Genomic DNA, 19,383 nt, shown 5'->3' with positions numbered 1-19,383 from the left:
AGCAGCCCTGCAGAGAAGGACTGCAGAGAAGTACTTGGGGGTGCTGGTTGATGAGAAGCTTGACATGAGCCAGCAGTGTGTGTTTGCAGCCCAGAAGGCCAACTGTATCCTAGGCTGCACCAAAATAAGTGTGGCCAGCAGGTCGAGGGAGGTGATTCTGCCCCTCTATTCCTTTCTTGTAAGACCTCATCTCTGTGTCTAGTTCTGGATTCCTCAATGCAAGAACTGTTGGAACGGGTCCAGAGGAAGGCTACAAAGATGATCTGAGGGCTGGAGCACCTCCCATGTGAGGACAGACTGAGAGAGTTGGGGTTGTTCAGACTGGAGAAGAGAAGGCTATGAGGTGATCTTATATCAACCTCCCAGTACCTGAAAGGAGCCTACAAGAAAGCTGGAGAGGGCCTATTCATAAAGGCTTGTGGTGATAGGATGAGGGGAAACGGGTATAAACTGGAGAGGGGCAGATTTAGAGTAGATATTAGGAAGAATTTCTTCACCATGAGAGTGGTGAGACACTGGAACAGGTTGCCCAGAGGAGTTGTGGCTGCCTCATCCCTGGAGGTGTTCAAGGCCAGGTTGGATGGGGCCTTGGGTTACCTGATCTAGTGGGATGTCCCTGCCCATGGTGGGAGCATTGGAACTAGATCATCTTAAATGTCCCTTCTAACTATTCTGTGATTCAATGAGATCTGTACCAGTCCTACATTTCTACAGTGTCTTTTAATGATTTTGATACTTAATGCCCTGAATTGCAATTGCTGTGATTTCTAAAACACAATGTAAAAAGAACCAAATAAAATCACATAACTCGAAACATCTGGAGACAACAAGCTTCCATGCTCTGGTTCCACAGGGAAGGCTTTATCATTTCAGCTTTAAAAGTGTCTTAATTCACTAAAAGAGAGTTAAAAGAATAAAAAAGGGAACACCTACATACACAAAAAAATCACCAAAGGAGAAGTACATATGATTTCCCTCTAATCAACTACTTGTTTCTGCCAATTGTAATGTGGTAAATTAACAGTTGAGAGCTCCTTAGGCTGCCTGGTGGTTACAAGTATTGTAAAAATGTCCTATTGGCATTTAAGGCTAAACATATTAATAAAACATATACTACAATTAGGCTATTTCATGCCAATGTCATACACAATGTTGGTTTTACTGTTACTTCTGAAAATAGTAGTCCTAGTTTGAACCAGTATCTTATGGTTAAGTCTTACTTATGATTAAATAGACTCTACTAATAATATACTATATTTATGATTTATGATTATTGCCGCCTTATACAACAATGGCAAACCACTAGTCTCTGCAAACGCTGCCCACTTATTTGCAGGTATGTTGCAGCAGCACCCAGAGTAAGGTTTTACTACCAGCCTGATCTTAGTGCAGCATTATCAGTGCTACTGCTAATTTAGTTGAGGTATAAGTAACCTCTGCTGCTTTTATGGTTATGTCAGGTAGGATTGGCCTCAGCAGAAGGTGGCTGATGCGGTCCCAAAGGGCAAAAGAACACAGGAAGGCTGGATGCTCTTCAAGAAGGAAATCCTGGCAGCGCAAAGAGCAAGCCATCCCTGTGTGCCAAAAAAATGAGCTGTCAGAGAAAAAAAATAGTTTGGCTGAGCAGAGAACTTTGGGTGGATCTCGATAAAAAGAGGAAAGTCTATGAGCTTTGGGAGAAGGGCAGGCACCTAAGGAGGACTACAAGGATGATGTGAGGTCATGCAGACAAAAAAATCAGAAGGGCCAACTAGAACTTAATTTGGCCAGTTCTGAGAAAGATAATAAAAAGTGTTTCTACAAATACACTAACAACTAAGCGAGGGTCAAGGAGAATCTCTGTCCTTTAAAGGATGCAGGGAAAACAACAGCGATAAAGAGTGAGGATAAGGCTAAGTTACTTAATGCCTTCTTTGCCTTAGTCTTTAATAGTAAGGTAAGATATTTTCTGTGTATCCAGCTCCCTGAGCCAAAAGACAGAGAGAGGGAGCAGAACAAAGCTCCAGTGACCCAAGAGGAAATGGTTAGAGACCTGCATGGCCAATTAGACATTTACAAGTCTATGGGGCTGGATGGGATCCACTCAAGGGTATTAAAGAAGCTAGTGGGGGTGCTCACCAAACCCCTTTCCACCATCCACCAGCAGTCCTGGCTGACTGGGGAAGTTCCACTGGACTGGAGGCTGGCTGATGTTACACCCATTTACAAGAAGAGTCGGAGGGAGTATCCAGGGGACTACAGGCCTGTCAGTCTGACCTCAGTGCTGGGGAAACTCATGGAACAGTTGATCTTGAGTGCTATCACATAGCACACACAGGGCAACCAGGAGATCGGGCCCAGTCAACACGGGTTTATTAAAGGCAGATCCTGTCAAACTAATATGATCTCCTTCTATGACAAGGTGACCCGCTTAATGGATGAAGGAAAGGCTGTGGATGCAGTGTACCTGGACTTCAGTAAGGCCTTTGACAATGCTTCTCACAGTATTCTGCTTGAGAAACTGGGTGCCACTGGCCTGGACAGAGGCACCCTCTGCTAGGTTAAAAACTGGCTGGATGGTTGGGCCCAAAGAGTCATGGTGAATGGAGTTAAATTGAGTTGCAGGCTGATCACAAGTGGTGTCCCCAGGGCTCAGTGCTGGGTCCAGTTCTGTTCAATATCTTTATCAAAGATCTGGATGAAGGGATTGAGTGTACCATTAGTAAATTGGCAGATGACACTATGCTGGGCAAAAGTGTCCCTACCCTGCTTGAGTTTCAAACCCCTACAAATGGATTTGAACAGGCTGGATCAATGGGCTGTGATCAACAGGATGAGGTTTAACAAGGCCAAGTGCCGAGTCCTGCACTTGAGACACAAAAACCCGTACAATGCTACAGGCTGGAGGAAGAGTGGCCGGGAAAGCTGCCTGGAAGAGAAGGACCTTGGGTGCTGGTTGACAGCCAACTGAACATAAGCCAGCAGTGTTTCCATGTGGCCAAGAAGGCCAATGGCATCCTGACCTGTATCAGAAAGTGTGGCCAGCAGGACCAGGGAAGTAATTGTGCTCCTGTAATTGGCACTGGTGAGGCCACACCTTGAATACCGTGTTCAGTTTTGGACCCCTCACTACAAGAAAGATGCTGAGGTATGGGAGTGTATCCAGAGAAGGGCAACAAAGCTGGTGAAGGGGCTGGAGAACAACCATTACAAGAGGCAACTTGGTTGTTTAGGCTAGAGAAAAGGAGACCTTATCACTGGCTACAACTACCTGAAAGGAGGTTGTAGCAAGGTGGGTATTGGTCTCTTCTCCCAAGTGGTAGGTGATAGGATGAGAGGAAACATCCTCAAAGTTGCACCAGGGGATGTTCAGGCTAGACATCAGGAAAAAATTCTTCTCCGAAAGGGTTATGAGGTGCTGGCACAGCCTGTCCAGGGAGGTGGTGGAGTCACCACCCCTGGAGGGATTTAAAAAATGGGTAATGAGGTAGTCATGGATTTAGTTTAGTAGTGGACGGGTATGGTTCGACATGATGATCTTAAAGGTCTTTTCCAACCAATCACTTCTATGATTCTGTGAATTAGAGATGGTGGCCTCACCACCCTACCTAGTGGGCTTCAGCTCCCCCACCGCAAAGCTGCACTGGCACAGCAGAACCCAAGCCCAGCTACTAGCATTACTAGTTTGGGGAGTACCCAAACAGTGCTGCCGATGCTGGCTGATTGTCAGCTAGCTGATACGCTGCCAGACAGGTCTGTTTTCAGATATTTCCACTTGAGTTGGTTATTTAAAAATAATAATAATTACCAATAAACCGAAAGTCAGTTAACTCAAACAAGCATGACCCATAAGTTTTATATTTTTACCCTGAGAATGAAGTCAAAGCACTAATTTAGTTTACACCAAAATTTTTAAGTGACATATCTGATTTAACAGAATTGCCATTTTAAGTGCTGTGATACATTCTTTTTTCTCTCTTAAAAAATTTCTTTGGTCTGAGCTTGTCAGCTTCCTTTTGCTTCTCAGATGGTGCCAATGATTACAAAAGCTTTTGTACTAAGACATTTAATAATTCAAACTTACGTGTTAGCATTGACTATGGACAAACTCAAAATCCTGGCTATAGGGTCAGAGGATGCGGCATTACTACTAGGAAAAACAACAAAAAGCCTCTTAGAACAGCCAAGGGCGGATAAAGCAGGAGGTGACCAGAATTAGACTCAGGAGTCTATCCTGACTGCCAGATCTAACATCCCTGCATGGTTTCCTTGCTGAAAATTCCACTCTTTCTTGGAAGAGTAAAATCAGTCCTGAAGAAAAGGAAGACCAACACATATTGGCCCAGGTAGTTGTAGAGAGCAATAAGGTCTCCCCTCAGCCTCCTCTTCTCCAGGCCAAACAACCCCAGTTCCCCCAGCCACTCCTCGTAAGACTTGTTCTCCAGCCCCTTCACCAGCTTCGTTGCTCTTGTCTGGACTCGCTCTAGAGCCTTAACATCCTTGTTGTGGTGAGGGGCCCAGAACTGAACACAGTATTCGAGGGGCGGCCTCACCAGTGCCGAGTACAGAGGGAGAATAACCTCCCTTGGAAGCTTCTCTGAGGCCTCCGCGGCGCCTCCTCTCCCCCAGGCTGAGCAGCCCCAGCTCTCGCAGAGGGCCGGGAAGCCGCAGCTCAGCCCACGCCGCCCATTGGCCGCTTCCCCGTTCGAACCTGGCGCGGGCGGGGCCGAGGGCGCGTTCCGGCCCGGCGCGGGGTGCGGAGGGCAGTTAGCGGGAGGCGGGGCCGCGGCAGCGGCCGCTGTTGCCATTGGCCGGTGGGCGGGTCCGTGCAGCACCTCCTCCCTGCCCGGCCCCGCCCCACGCCCGCCATTGGCCGGCGCCGCGGCCGGCGGGGCCCGCGCGGGGGGCGGGGCGGGCCGAGGGCGCAGAGGCGGCCATGGCGGGAGGCGCCGCCGTGTGACAGCGCGGGCGCGGGCGGGCGGCCCGCGGAATGGACGCGGAGGCCGCGGCGCGGGGGCGGGAACCGGCGGCTGCCGGGGCCCAGGTGACCGGGACAGCGGGCTCGGGGCGGGGGTCGCGGGCGCCGAGCTGGGGGCGCCCCGCGTCGCCTACTCCAGAGGGAGCGGTGCTCTGTGGGCAGGGGCCGCCTGGAGCAGCGCGGGGATCTTACCCCGCGTCCGGCTTGGGTTTGTCCTGTTTTTTGCTCGGTTCTCCCACTTTTACCTAGGTTATTTGTGGAAATGCCGCGTTCCCGTTTGAGAATCTGGCTGTGGAGCACGGGGGGGATGAGGTTTGTTTCATGCTGTTCGCCCGCCTGCCCTGCGGTCGGTGTGGGTTGGCGGCACCGGGCAGGGAGCTCCCGGGGCACCGCTGATGTGTAACAGTAACGTTCTCCCAGTAATTATTGTCTGCAACCATGCGGTTAGCATTTGGTATGTATTGACCCTCTTGTATAAAAGCTTCGGCTTTGTTTTGGTAATGATGTTCAAGGACCTGGTTAGAAATGCCTGACTGCTTTTGTTTGAATTCGGTGCTTTTGCTGGCTTTTGAGCTGTCACTGTTGTATTTCCCTTCTGGACATCTGGTGCTCAACAAAGTTTGCCAGTTTAAAGCTACAGCTTCTCTCCCTGTTCTCACCATCCCAGCAGAACTGGGACAGGGAATTGCACCTAGAAGGGGATAGCTTTGGATGGATCAGATCTGTCCGTGATGGGCTACAGCCTTGCCACCTTACATCCCTTCTGGTGATCCTCACACAGGCACAGGGGTCTGGCCCTTTCTGCAAGGGACTTTTCTGATAGTCTAGCTGGTGAAGTTAGAGGTGGCTTGGAGCTGTGCTGTCTACCTCGGATCTTTTCAGCAGTCTTTATTTCTGTTTCAGCTCCCCTTTTCCAGTGCTGTGTAGAAAGTGGTTAAAGACAGCATTACTGGGAGGGGAGTGGGGTTGTACTGGAGCAACCTGGTGCAGGGCATTACAGCTGATCTGACCCTGGCCCTGGCGTATCCCACTCGGACGCTGTCATGGGCACCACACTTCCTGCTTGGCAGCTCCTCGTCCACTTGCCCTCGCAGCCTCAATCCATGCTGTGTGGGCACAATGACCTCTAAGAGAACGATTGCATGATTCGTTTGTGGATTACTATTGAGAGAGGAAACTTTGAGAACAGGAGTTCTTCAGGCTGAAAAGTTGCATTAGCTGTGGCAAGACTTACGTTAACATTTCTCTGTAACCCTTCTCTAAGTGCAGTTTCTGTTTATAGTTAGAAAAAATGTGATAGACTTGTCTGGAATAAGTTATTAGTTCCCACCTGTTGTACAGCTGTTGTTTGCCGTTGGAGGGCGGGGGGGAAAAAGTAGGGACTTGCATTATGTTTCAGTTTGTGTGCGTGGAATCAATGTTGCATTTATTATTTTTTCTAAACCATATATGTGCTAAATATCTCTATCATACTTTTTAAAAGAAAAATTGTTAGCAGCCATAATCAGTGCTGCTATTGCATGGTGTCACATAGCTGGTGTACTGAGGGGAGAGGGTTTAGAAAGGCAGAGGCATATGTAGTGCTTCATTTGCTTATTAAAATGTCACAGATCCTTTACTTAGCCAGCTGATTGCTGGCACTGGACAATTTCCAAAAGCCACCACGATGAGTGAATGGAAGCAGTGTCCACTGGGGCTTTTTAAATACACAAGTAGTATATTTGGCTTTGGAAGGCAAACACGTGAGCTTCAGATTCCTTAGTATGCTCACACACAGTTTTTAGCATGTATAGCTGTGTGCTTACCCTATCTTTGCATCCACACTGATATTCCTGAGCTGATTTATGGAACAGATGCTTGTTGGACTAACTACTGGAATACGTGCACCTTTAGGTCTAACCTAATTCTCCCATGGCACATCTTTCTGCCGTTCCCTCCAGTCCAGTCATTGGTCACCAGAGAGGAGATCAACGCCTGCTTCTGTAGACTGCGATGAGGCCTCCTCTTCTCCCTGGCCTCTTCCAGGCTGAGCAGGCCAAGTGACTTTAGCAGTTTCTCTTCCAGCTTCCTCTCTAAACCCTTCACCAGCTTTGTGGCCCTCCTCTGGACCGTCTCCAGGAGCTTTATATCCTTTTTATACTGTGGCACCCAAAAATGCACCCAGTACTCAAGGTGGGGCTGCAGCAGTGGACAGTAGAGTGGGACAGTCACTTCCCTTGACTGACTGGTGATGCAGTGCGCCATGCACTGTAAGACACAATTTGCCCTCTTGGCTGCCAGAGTGCACTGCTGGCTCATGTTCTACTTGCTGTCGACACCCAGGGTTGCTGTGTCGCAGGTGCAAAATCCAGTAGTTGCTTGTTAAACTTCATGCAGTTGGTGAGTGCCCAGCTCTCTAGTTTGCCCAGATCCCTCTGCTGGGCCAATGTGCCCTCAAAAGTGCCAACAGCTTCCCCCAGTTTTGTGTCATCTGCAAACTTAGTTAATAAACCTTCCAGTCCTGCACCCAAGTAATTTATGAAGATGTTAAAGAGTACTGTCCCTGAGATGGATTGCTGTGGAACTCTGCTAGTGACTGATTGCTAGCTTGATGTCACCATCTCTGCACTGATACAGAGCTGTTCAGTGTTCATCCTGATCAGCTTCTGGAGTCATCTCACAATACACCTGCAAGGCTGCTGGCGATGGCAGCGGACAGGTGTGTGACCCTGACTGTGTTTAAGGTGCTGCTGCCACAGCTGGACTTGGGGTTTTTGCCTTCACCCTTGCTCTTCATTCCCTCCAAAAATAAAACCAAATATTTTTTCTCTTTGGTATCCTTAAATTTTAGTCTGCTAAATAATGCCTTGGGAAAGGAATATGGCATGAATGTTTTCCTCTTTAAATCAGCACTTGCACAATTCCTTTTCAGATATGAATAAAAGCATTTTTATTGAGATGCATTTGCATTATCAGCAAATAATAATAATAATTCCAACTGTTATATTAATATAAAATTGTTGTGATTTGGCTCCTAAGTACTGACTATCAAGAACTTCAGATTGCCATTATTAATAAATGCAATAGCAATTGCCACGTTAGAAATTGAAAATCGGAACAAAACCCAAGTGTTCAGCGCTACTTTCTCCTTGTTTTTTCCCACCTCCAGTTAGCTGTGTGTGTGATGGACATCCATACCTCTAGTTACAGACCTGTGCGTGCCATATCTCATCTGTGAGAAGTTTTCTGCTGTTCCTGCCTTTTATGCAGTAGGAACTCAAAAAGGAGCCTGTTTTTCCAGGAAGTTTTCCCACTTTATCAGTTTGACAAAGCTCTAAGAAAATGTTTCTAGGTTTTGTGTAAGAGCGCTCACGCTTGCGTTTACTGTATCTAGGAGGTGGACTAAGGTTTGTTTGAAGAACCTGTTTCTGTGTGATGCTGATGTAGTTTTCTACTCTTCCATTTTCTGTGCATATTCTTTTGGTACTGATTTCTGAAGCATGTAAAACAGTAAGTCAAGGAGAAAATTCTGTGTGCAGTAGAGCAGGGGAGAGTTGAACAGTCCCACATGTGCTGTAATTTTTCTGTCCTCTGGCCCAGGCCACTGGTGCCAGTTGGCTGGCAAGAATGTGGTAGAAATAAGTCAGTGTAGCAGTTAATCAGGGTTGAGGTTGACATGGGGACCATGTGATACAGAACCTGGCAGGCTTATTCTCCAGTTGTGACATGCCTTGTGTGGTGGTTGCTGTTTTTTAACTGACGGTCCTGGCAAGATGAAGTTGCACTATGTTGATAATGTTGATACCTGCAGAAGGTCTGGGTGTTCTGTATGGAGGGCTGCTTTGGGTGCTGTGGGGGGCAGTGCTGTTGGTGTTCCCTGGCACGCTATGTCTTAGGTAAACGTGAAGCCTTTGCCGTAGCATATGCTACTAGAAAGAAAGTGGAGAATTGGGCCCTTCAAAAGGGACGGGATGGGATCTTGCTGGGATGGGATCTTGCTGGGATGAGGGGTCTGTGTTACATGCTTTCTTCCTATTTGCATGTGCATGTTGGATGACTGCCTCTGTATCTGATAATGAAGGCCAATGGCATCTTGGGTTGTATCAGAAACAGTGTGACCAGCAGGTCCAGGGAGGTTATTCTCCCTCTGTACTTGGCACTGGTGAGACCGCTCCTTGAATCCAGTGTTCAGTTCTGGGCCCCTCACCACAAGAAAGATGTTGAGGCTCTGGAGCGAATCCAGAGAAGCGCAACAAAGCTGGTGAAGGGGCTGGAGAACAGGCCTTATGAGGAGTGGCTGAGAGAGCTGGGGTTGTTTAGCCTGGAGAAGAGGAGGCTGAGGGGAGACCTCATTGCTCTCTATAACTACCTGAAAGGAGATTGTAGAGAGGAGGGTGCTGGCCTCTTCTCCCAAGTGACATGGGACAGAACAGGAGGGAATGGCCTCAAGCTCTGCCAGGGGAGATTTAGGCTGGACATTAGGAAAAAATTTTTCATGGGAAGGGTCATTGGGCACTGGAACAGGCTACCCAGGGAGGTGGTTGATTCACCTTCCCTGGAGGTGTTTAAGGGATGGGTGGATGAGGTGCTAAGGGACATGGCTTAGTGTTTGATAGGAATGGTTGGACTCGATGATCCGGTGGGTCTCTTCCAACCTGGTTATTCTATGATTCTATGATTCTATACTCTTACAATGGCACTTAAGTTCACATGGCTGATTAAAGGCTTTGGAAACTTGATGCTGCCCTAACTAGCGCTTTTCTCCATCCAGTGATCCTGTGAATCTTGAGTGTGTTTAACTCCTGTGTTCCCTGGTTGATTAGTGCAATAACTGTTTCAACATGTTGCCATTAGTAAGTGCTAGAGTTAACACTTGATTTCAGAGAACAGTGTATCCCACTACAACTGCATTTACTGGTCTGGTCATGTTGCTTTCTGTGAAAGGCAATATGACCCCAGCAATCTTTGTTTAATCTGCGTTCAGGATTAATAAATATGGAAACTAGGGAACATTGTCTTGAAAATAAGCTATTTGTACATAAATATCTTAACTGCTGGTAAGAAACTGATGTCTCCCTGCAAACATACCTTTTAACAAGGCTGTTCAGTGTAGCACGTATGTAAGTATGCTTGTGTTGAATAGCAAAGCTGTCAGGTAGAGGTTGCTGTCATGCCATGGGTGCAAGGAGAAAGGACTGAACTAAATCCATTAGTTACGTCCCACTCCTGACACCGGTAGTATTAGGGACCACCCCAACCTCCATATCCGAGAAGGGGGAGTGAAGAGGGTTCTTTTGATATCTGCATGGCAAACTGGAGACTGACAAATCTCCCAGGGTATATTCAAATGCACTACATGTTTTGGTCACAGCCAAAATCACAAAACAGATGCTTGGGTGCTCTCCGAGTGGCAACTTCTTAAAATTGCAAAACCAGATCCCAGTCTGTTTGGAGCAGGGGAAGTAGCAGGGGAAAAGAAAAATTGCCGATCTAGTGCGGCACAAGGATTCCTCAGGAAAATATGGTCTATCTGGCAGCAACTCCTCCAGCAGCAATTCTTCAGGAACGCATGGTCCAGTAGCTCTTCAGGCCTGTTGAGCAGCAGCACTTCTTCAGGCCGGTTCCATGAAGTAGTGGGCACATACACCGTGCCTTCTTGGCGGGCCCTGCTTGCAAGGCAAGTCCATCCCTGTTAGCAGGTGGGGGTTGGTCTTGCTGTGAAAGGGGAGACCTCACTGCTCTCTACAACTACCTGAAAGGAGGTTGTAGAGAGGAGGGTGCTGGCCTCTTCTCCCAAGTGACAGGGGACAGGACAAGAGGGAATGGCCTCAAGCTCCACCAGGGGAGGTTCAGGCTGGACATTAGGAAAAAATTTTTCGTGGGAAGTGTCATTGGGCACTGGAACAGGCTACCCAGGGAGGTGGTTGATTCACCTCCCCTGGAGTTGTTTAAAGGACGGGTGGACGAAGTGCTGAGGGGCATGGTTTAGTGATAGGAATGGTTGGACTCGATGATCCGGTGGGTCTTTTCCAACCTGGTGATTCTATGATGATTCTATGGAAGTTTGTGGTCAAGCTGGGGATGTAGCACCTGGTGCTGTACATCCTCCCTCTCCTCTGTACAGTCAGCTCATCCAGGAGCCGCTAAAAAGCCCATCAGGCCCACTTTTAATGAAAAGAAACAGATGAGATTTTTCTGTAAGGTGGCTGTTTTACAGGAAAACCAAGCTGTCAAGCAATGGATTTTCCTATACCTTCCTGGTAGAATTTGGCAATTATGTTTATGTCCCATCAGCATTTGACTATTTTATCTCATTGCAAGGCTATATTACCAGTGCATTTCATAAAAAGTGGTTGTAGTCTTAGAGAAGGCTTTTTTCGTTATGAGAAAGATGTCTGGATTTATGCTGCAAGTGAGATGTTACTTGGAAATGCTGCTTAAACACAATACTAGAGTTGAAAATACCATAATCCTGTTTAAGGTGCTAAGAAAATCTGGGTAATAAGTTCTGTCAGTGACATTCTTTGCAAGTCCCTGGTGCTTCATAGAGCTGTGGTAGTCTGATAAAGTAGAGCATCTGATTCTTCAACAGAAGAAATTAAAATGACCTGGCTTAATTGATTTTCTATTTATGTACTGTAGGCAGCTTTCTGGCTAGGAAGTTTTGCTGTATTCTCTTAAGGGGGTGGCAGGGAAGGAGCATGAGGATTCACTTCCGTTAATTTTAATATTAAAGCTTACGTTGGCAAAGATCTGTTTAGATGCATTTCTGGGGGGTACTGGTTTTGCTGGTCTTGCAGAAAGACTGCTCAATTATTATTTTTTTCATTATTATTATTTTTTCCCGAATGATCCTAGTGTATTAACAACTCGTTTCTTTACTAACCTATCTTGCTGTAATTTTGGATTGTCACTGACACACAAAGTTTCACTCAGTAAAATTTGATTCTTGTATTGAAATGAGTCTTTAGTACCGATGTCAGATTTCTTGCTTAGTTGCATGGTTATCCAGTATGTTCTAAATGTGTAGAAAGTAGGAAGGTAAAGGAGTTTTCCTGCAGATGTATATATTTTATCAAGATAGGATCTTCGTCACCCATGAGCGTGTTAATCTTGTGGTCCTGCTACCTTTTTCTCACTTACCTCTCCCTCTACCTCTTCCAATCTTTTTTGCACAGTTTGTTTACTTCAGACAAGGAAAACCAAAAAGCAGCATCAGGCAGTCGCAGAAAAAGACGGCGAAGAGGAAGAGCTCGTCTGTCCACACGCATGACATTCCAAAGGAAGCGTACGCACTAGCGGCCCAAGGTGTTGCTACGGATATAGAGGGTAAGACTGAAGACACCAGCCTACTAGAGAATAAGATTGAAGATGCTAACCTACTAGAGACAGCAACAGAAACAGAGGTACATCTTATTTTTTGCATTTCACTTCACTGTCTGTAAATAACAAATATTCCAGGTGACTGTTTTGCTTAACTGGCACTGCTGGCTAGTTCCCATTGAGAAGTAAGATAAGTGATGTGCTTTCACTTGTAATAATTAATTTTCTTGCAGAGTGATGTAGATAACTGGAAAAGCTCCATTCATCATGCGGACTGGAGAGCTGGTATTGTTAAGGAGCTGTCTCCTGTCCGCTTGCTAAATTGAGGTCTTTCATCTTTCACTGCCATGAACTTCTCTTTGGGCAGACTTCTGGTTATGCAGCTGTGACTCCATGAAATGGCAAATCCAGACTGAGAGGTGTAGTGGATGAGCGAAACTGTCAAGACCATATAATGCACAGCATTATTTTGGTTTTGTAGCACTTCACTGGCTCAAATGTTCTTAAATGTTTTCTGAAAAAATATAATTTGTTCCAGCGTGCTCTTAGTAGCCATTGTAAAGCCAGCAGAGATGGTGCATCTTTTTTAAAATGTGACTATGCTTGTGTCTAGTAGATTTTAGTATGTTGAAGATCCTCTAAAGGTAGTCCTGTACTCCCATCAATAGACACAGAAATGTAGCTTATGATACACCTTGAGATGGCCAGACTTTTCCTAATAGAGGTACTGCTCTGCCTGAATCAAGCTGTTGCTTTCTTGCTTCAGCTCCTCACAAGCAAGATTTTTATTTCTGTATCAGCTGTTTATTAGACAATCATGTGACTCTTTCTCTCTCTTTCTCTCTTGTAATAAGAAAGTAAGCAAAACATAGTTTTGAACAATCTGTTTTTCAATAGGAATCTAGTTTACTTCAGAAGTGAAGTAGGCTTCACAAGCAACAAGGCAACTCTCTGGCTACAACAGACTTTCTATTTCTTGGTCTGGGAGTTTGTTTAGGTGGTAGTTTTCCAGTGCATTTCAGCATGTTCTCTATGCAAAGATTCGTGAGTTTACGGAGACAGTGCCTTCTGCATGGAAAGCATCTCTCCAGCTGTTGGTGTATTTTCATAGCATACAATAATAGCACCAAACTAGTGTTTGCAAACCTGCAGGGAAGGAGGATGCCATTAGCACTTATTATCCTCCTTTCTGTTGTGATGATATCCCTTGTGCTTTCAAGATGTCCTGGGTGTCATACTAGCATTGCGAAGGCGTTTATGAAGCCACTTGCCAAGCTGTATGCAAAAAGGAGGGAGCATGCAGAATTTTGTCACTGAGCCACAGCATCAGCAGCAGTGTCCTTGTTCCATTCACATGAACTGAAATTTAAAAAACAAACAAAAATCACTTGTTTCTCAGCAGCTTCTGTCAAAATAGCTGGTTTGTAAAGCAAATTGAATTGTTTTCTAGGTTATGTAGAGAGCGCACCAGTGGTCATTGGAAAATACTTTGTGCAGATTCAAAATATGGGGAGGGTAGTGGGCTGCCTTTTCTAAATAGTGCTACAGTCATCTTTGTCTTCTTGTGAACTTAGTGGGAAGTAATCTCTCAAAATATCAAGTATATGCATCAGAAAATAGTACTGCTTTTGTAATTGGCTGAATGATTTTAGCATGTTTGTTAAATAATACTCTGTCACTGAATTTACAACTATTTAGTAGTATATTAAAGAGTAATATTTGCAAGCCACAAAGGCAGAAGACAAAACATTAAATGAGTTGTGAAACTTAGACCTAAATTTTTGAGTAGGCATTCATGATAATATTTTATTTTTTTTTTAATTTAAGCATGGATGCCCAGCCAAGTTTGTTGTTAAAGTCAGCCTCTCTCTCTCACTAGTATGTTGTCTTACAGCATGGACCTTTGTGGCTCATGTGCCTAGGGTGTTTCCAGAATTATTCAGCTTTTCCTTATGTACCTTTAAAACGACTGTGATTTAGCATTTATTTTATTTGTTTTCCTTAACAGAGGAGTGCTGACTTGTCCAGCTGGGATGTACCGAATGATCATATAGCTGAAGTAAGTGTGAAAGACTGTAAAAGATGCTAGTGAAAGATGCTGGTATATTTACGGAAGAGGAGTATACTCATTGGTTACTAAAATTATTAGTTATTGAGCGTTGTTATCAAATGTAATAAAAGTGATGCAATTTCACTGTTTTGTAGTGTGAAACAGGTACGTGTATTGGCTGCTAAATTGGTTGCTAAGAGAGCTGGTTTAAGTGAAAACATGGACCCTGTCCAGAGAAATTTAAGCAATGTTTTTAATATAAAAGTATGTTTAATTGAAACAAAAAGAATATTTAGAATAAAATAAAAGATACTGTCTCCTTTGTGAGAATTATTCTGGCAAGAAGTGAAGATTTATATTCCAGGCATTTCAAATTAGAAACTGTGTAACAAACCATTTTTTCATTATGAATTGAAAAACAAGGTATTGATGAAAGGATATCACTTGAACTCCTTCCTTTTACAGGATTAACCTGCCTGCTCTGATAAGTTATGCAGATGGCATATTAGTTCCCTGTTGTTCCTTTAATAGGAATGGTTGGACTCGATGATCCAGTGGGTCTCTTCCAACCTGGTTATTCTACGATTCTATGATTCCATGATAATTGTAACTACTGCTCCTAAGAAGCCACAGGACTGATTGGAGGCACTTCTCTCTTTGTACTTAGGGTTTTTTTTTTGTTGGTTGTTTTGCTGTTAAAGACCATGGAAACTCAGAGGAAACATTTATTTGCAATAGCTGCTTACAATTGGATTTAATTTTAAGTCAAGTATTTTGCATTATTATTAATTTGCTATGGATGAACTGTTCTCCAGTCAGTAAAATACTCCTCCTTTGCGGAGGAGACTGGTTTTTATCATTGTCCTCTTAGCAGTATGTTCAGTCCTTTGGAAGTCCTGCCTTTTTTTAGGAGCTTCATAGAGATGAATTATCTAACATTATTTATATCTTTACAATAAAGGAATAGTATCTAAAACATTACAAGTGTGGCTTGACATTATAGGGAGATTCTTATGCATTGAGAATGAAAGACATGAGGTAAATCTGTGATGAATTAATGCAGTATATACTATGAGTACTGTGAGACTTTCTTGTAACTGTGAGTACTTTTATGTGCTTATGTTAATGAAATGCTGAGCAGTAAAAGCCCTGGGAAAAAGGAATTATTAGAAGCCCAGCAGCAAATGTCCTTGTTTCAGAACGCTCTCAAAGAGCAAAATGCCCTTTTCAAGATGCTGTGTCAGAAACCATATGACCTAGAAGTACGGCTTGAGTCTTCTCAAGAGGTCGACACTGTTTAAAGTGCTTTTATAATTGAGTTCTAAGTAGTTAGGTTTTTCTTGTGATTGTACAAACCGAGGTGGTTCTTTTTGGAGGAAGATCCTGAAATGAACATTTAATTTTTGCGAGAAGTAGCATTGATACTTCAGGACTGAAACTATTCTTTAGTATGGAATTAAAAATCTGGTCTTGTGAAGGCTGTGATGCTCAGCCAAGGCAAAATAGCTGCCCACAACTTAAGATTTTTATTTTTTTTTTTTTACATGAAATAAGGATTCAGTTCCGGCACTTTAGAATTTCCTTATATATTGAAAGTACTCCACCCTTTTACATTTCAGAAGGGTTGGTCTTTACCTCTGTTACTAAACTGCTGTATAAGAAGTTTCTGTGAGCAGCAGGTCCATCGGGGTTGTTTGAACTGAGGCATGTGGGAACATAGCTGACAGGGGCTTGCAGTGAGGTGAAGGTTGCTGCATGTGCTGTGCAAGCATGTAACAGTACAGTTGTGCCTGAACTTGAAACGCCTAGATTAGAATAAAACTTGCTGTATGTGTAAACATGTTAGCTTTGGGTACAAAACAAAGTGAAGAACTTGCCTGGGACTATTTTAATAGTCTCATTGCAGAGAGAAGAAATAAAGAAACTCAAACCCACATAATTTTTGCCTGCTATAGTGGCATAGTAGTTTGGGGTTTTTTTTAGAAATAAATCTATGGGCATCATGATTACTACCATATATTAAAGTAACAGCTTAAAAGGTGTGATTTCCTTTAAGCTCATAACTAGCAATGCCATAGATAGAAGCAATAAAATTTTAATTTTATGGCATCAGGTGAGTCAAATAAAATTTTAATTTTATGGCATCAGGTGAGTCAAAATTAGGAATGGCTATTCTGTTAGCTACTCCTGCCTACGGTAGTTGTTTTCTCAGTGCAAATGGATAAGAGATAGAGATATGTCTATAGTACTGTAGCATGCTTTTTTAGTTTTTATTTTAAATTTTTAATTAAAATACCTAAAGTTGGAGATGACCACTATTTTCTTTCTCGCTGGAGGTAGTGGCATATTATTTTTCATTACTCAGAGAATTTGATATTTGTTACCACATTTGAGGAGTCTTTCAGTAGTTCTTTCCACTCTCCAGTACGTGTTTAAAAATCCTGTTGCCTAGGCCAATGATATACCCTGCACTTAGCAGCAAATATTGTTAATGAAGATATATTGAGTATGAGGCTTAAGGAAATTAAAACATATCAAATTTAAATAGCATAATTAATATGAATAATTTTATTTTACAGAATACTGAAGACAATCTGGTTGCCCGAGTGGAAGAGGACATGAAAGATACTGTTCAACAGCTATATAAAAGCATACAAGAAAAAGAACAGCATATTAAAAGACTTCAGGATCTACTGACATCAGAAAGATTTAGTTTGTCTATACTACAGCATACCCTTTCTCTTCGGGACTCAGAAATAACAGAATTGAAAAATGAAATTGCTTTTTCGAAGATGAAAGAACAACAGCATATTGAAGAGCTGAAAATCAGTCATGACAAGGATATTTGCAGGCAGTTGGAGAACTTGAGGGCTGAGCTGGAGAAGTGCCACAGAAGAGAGATTGAAGATGCTAGGCAGGTATATGAAGAAGAAGTTATTTTAAAATATAAGAATGAACTTGAGCAGTTTAAAAAAGAACTCAGTGCTCTGAATTCTGAAGAATACATTCAGAATTTGAATGGCATAGTAATTGACTTAAATAATAGTCTTCGTGAGTCTGAAATTAATAGGGAAAATTTAAGAAAGAAACTTGAAAACCAACAGGAAGACTTCCAGAAAGAAAAATCTGAAATTGAAGCTAAATACAAGGATTTAATTGATGGCTTTAGGTCTCAACTTTCTGATGCAGAAGAGCAGATCAAGGAAGCCCAGCGATATAAACAAGAAAAACAGTCCTTGAATGAAGAGATTCAGAAACTAAATTCTTTCATCCAGGAATTAAATGAAAAGCGACTTTATGACGCTGAAAAAAGTATAGATGTAAGGCAAAAGCATGATGAAGAGATTGTCTCCAATGAAAAGGTAATGAAATTGAGGGGAAACCAAAATTTGTCAGAGGTATCGCAGTTGCAGAAACCAGAGCTTGAGGAGAAGTGGAATAAACATCACCAGTTGAAAGGTGAAGGTGAGCTATGTTATGAAAAACTAGAGTTCCAGCGTGACTTGGGAGTAGCCTCTTCAACGGATCAATTAGAAGAAAATAAGAATTCAAAGGTCACAGGAAATAATGTCAGCAGTGAAGGAGATAATATATCTGAAGAACGCCTGACAGAACTAGAGCCTTTCGGTAGTGGTGAAGGCATATTGGCAAAATATCTCATTTCCACAGAGAGACCAGAAGAGCTGTATGTGTCCAGCGAATCTGAAAGTTATGCCATTGAAGAAGGAAGATGCAGTAGATATGGGTTAGATAGTAGTGTGCTTCTAGAACTCAGCAGAGATTTTATAACTCCTATGTTAAACCTCAGCCTTGATGAAGAAGCATGTCCTAGTGATTTGTCTCAAGAGGCTTTTGAAGAGACTGGAGTGGGAGCAGAGGCCTTTGTTTCATATTTGTCAGATAACTCCCTTCAGCAAATTAAAGTTAGTGGCCAGAGTGATGTAAAGGATGGTGAGACAATTTGTTTAGTAAAGGGCGTGGAACAAACTGAGCAGATCTGTGAGAAGGAGTCAGCCTTGAAGAAATCTTATCAGGAGACCCAAGAAGCTGCAGGAAAATGGGAAGAAGTGATGTCTGAGCTCTCTCGTATACATGGAAAGGAACTGGAAAAGGAATGTGAAGCACGGAGCCATTGTGAAAAAAAACTTCTTCAGAAAATGGAGAAGGAGAACGAACTTGAAAACAAAATAAACCAACAGGATGAGGATGGAGGCCAACCTTACTGTGCTGTAGGGCCTTTAACACAAGTGTCAATGTCCTCTGCCTGGCAAGAATTGGTAAAAGACCTCCAAGAGGAAAAAGAAATGTTGATGGTGCAGCTGCGAACTCAGGAGCAATTAGTGAAAGATGTTCAAGAGCAGAAAACAGCTTCTGATTCTGTAACAAGTGAAGTACAGTCCCTTTTTGGACGTCAGTTAGCTGCTTTGCAAAATCAAAGGGATCAAATGCAAAGACAACTTGATGCTCAGAAGGCTAAAAATCAGACAATAGCAGAACTGCTTGGTCAGAAAACCGTATGTGAAGAGGCTTTGCTAAAAGAACAGGAGTTCCTCAAAGCTGAAATCAATAATAAAGAACAAAATTTAGCACTCTTATTGAAAGAAAAAACAGCCTTAGAAGAAAGATTGTCTGATATGGAGAAGAATCTAATAAAAGCAGAAAAAGCACTAGTAGAGAATGCTCGCATCATTGAGGATCTTGAGAAAAACATATGTAAACTTAATGCTGAAGTGAAAAAACTTAAAGAAATACATGAGCGTGAAAGACTGGGATATGAGGACAGATTAAACTTCAGTAACCTAGAAATTAATAAACTTAATGCTGAATTAAAGGCAAAAAGTACTGAATATAATAACAACAAAAACCAGTTGACTGAAGAAATTGCCCTTTTGAAGAAGGTTTGTTTGGATCTTGAGAATCGCTTGCAGGAGTCCCTTCAGTCTGTGCAAGCTGCGCAGGAGGCACAGTCTGAGATGGTGAAACATTACAAAGAGGAAATGGATAAAGTGGAGACTCAGCACCTTGATGAACTAAATAGAGTGAGTTTGACACACAAGAAAGAGGTAGGAAACAA

The 19,383-nt window shown here is 43.4% G+C and overlaps 1 protein-coding gene across 1 annotated transcript in view; it reads left to right on the top strand.

Annotated features, from left to right (window-relative positions):
• Nucleotides 1-4,940: 4,940 nt before the first annotated feature.
• PCNT (pericentrin) overlaps nucleotides 4,941-19,383 on the top strand; it is a 96,872-nt gene continuing 82,429 nt past the window's right edge. The window contains exons 1-4 of the mRNA XM_069860808.1: nucleotides 4,941-5,023; nucleotides 12,115-12,342; nucleotides 14,268-14,318; nucleotides 16,889-19,372. Coding sequence (XP_069716909.1) covers nucleotides 4,970-5,023; nucleotides 12,115-12,342; nucleotides 14,268-14,318; nucleotides 16,889-19,372 — 2,817 coding nt within the window. The 5' untranslated portion in view covers nucleotides 4,941-4,969. The remainder of the gene's footprint in view (nucleotides 5,024-12,114; nucleotides 12,343-14,267; nucleotides 14,319-16,888; nucleotides 19,373-19,383) is intronic.

This window comes from Phaenicophaeus curvirostris, chromosome 7 (assembly GCF_032191515.1).
Source record: "Phaenicophaeus curvirostris isolate KB17595 chromosome 7, BPBGC_Pcur_1.0, whole genome shotgun sequence".
NCBI lineage: Eukaryota > Metazoa > Chordata > Aves > Cuculiformes > Cuculidae > Phaenicophaeus > Phaenicophaeus curvirostris.
Note: the sequence above shows the minus strand (reverse complement) of the source record. Positions and strands in the feature narration are given on the sequence as shown.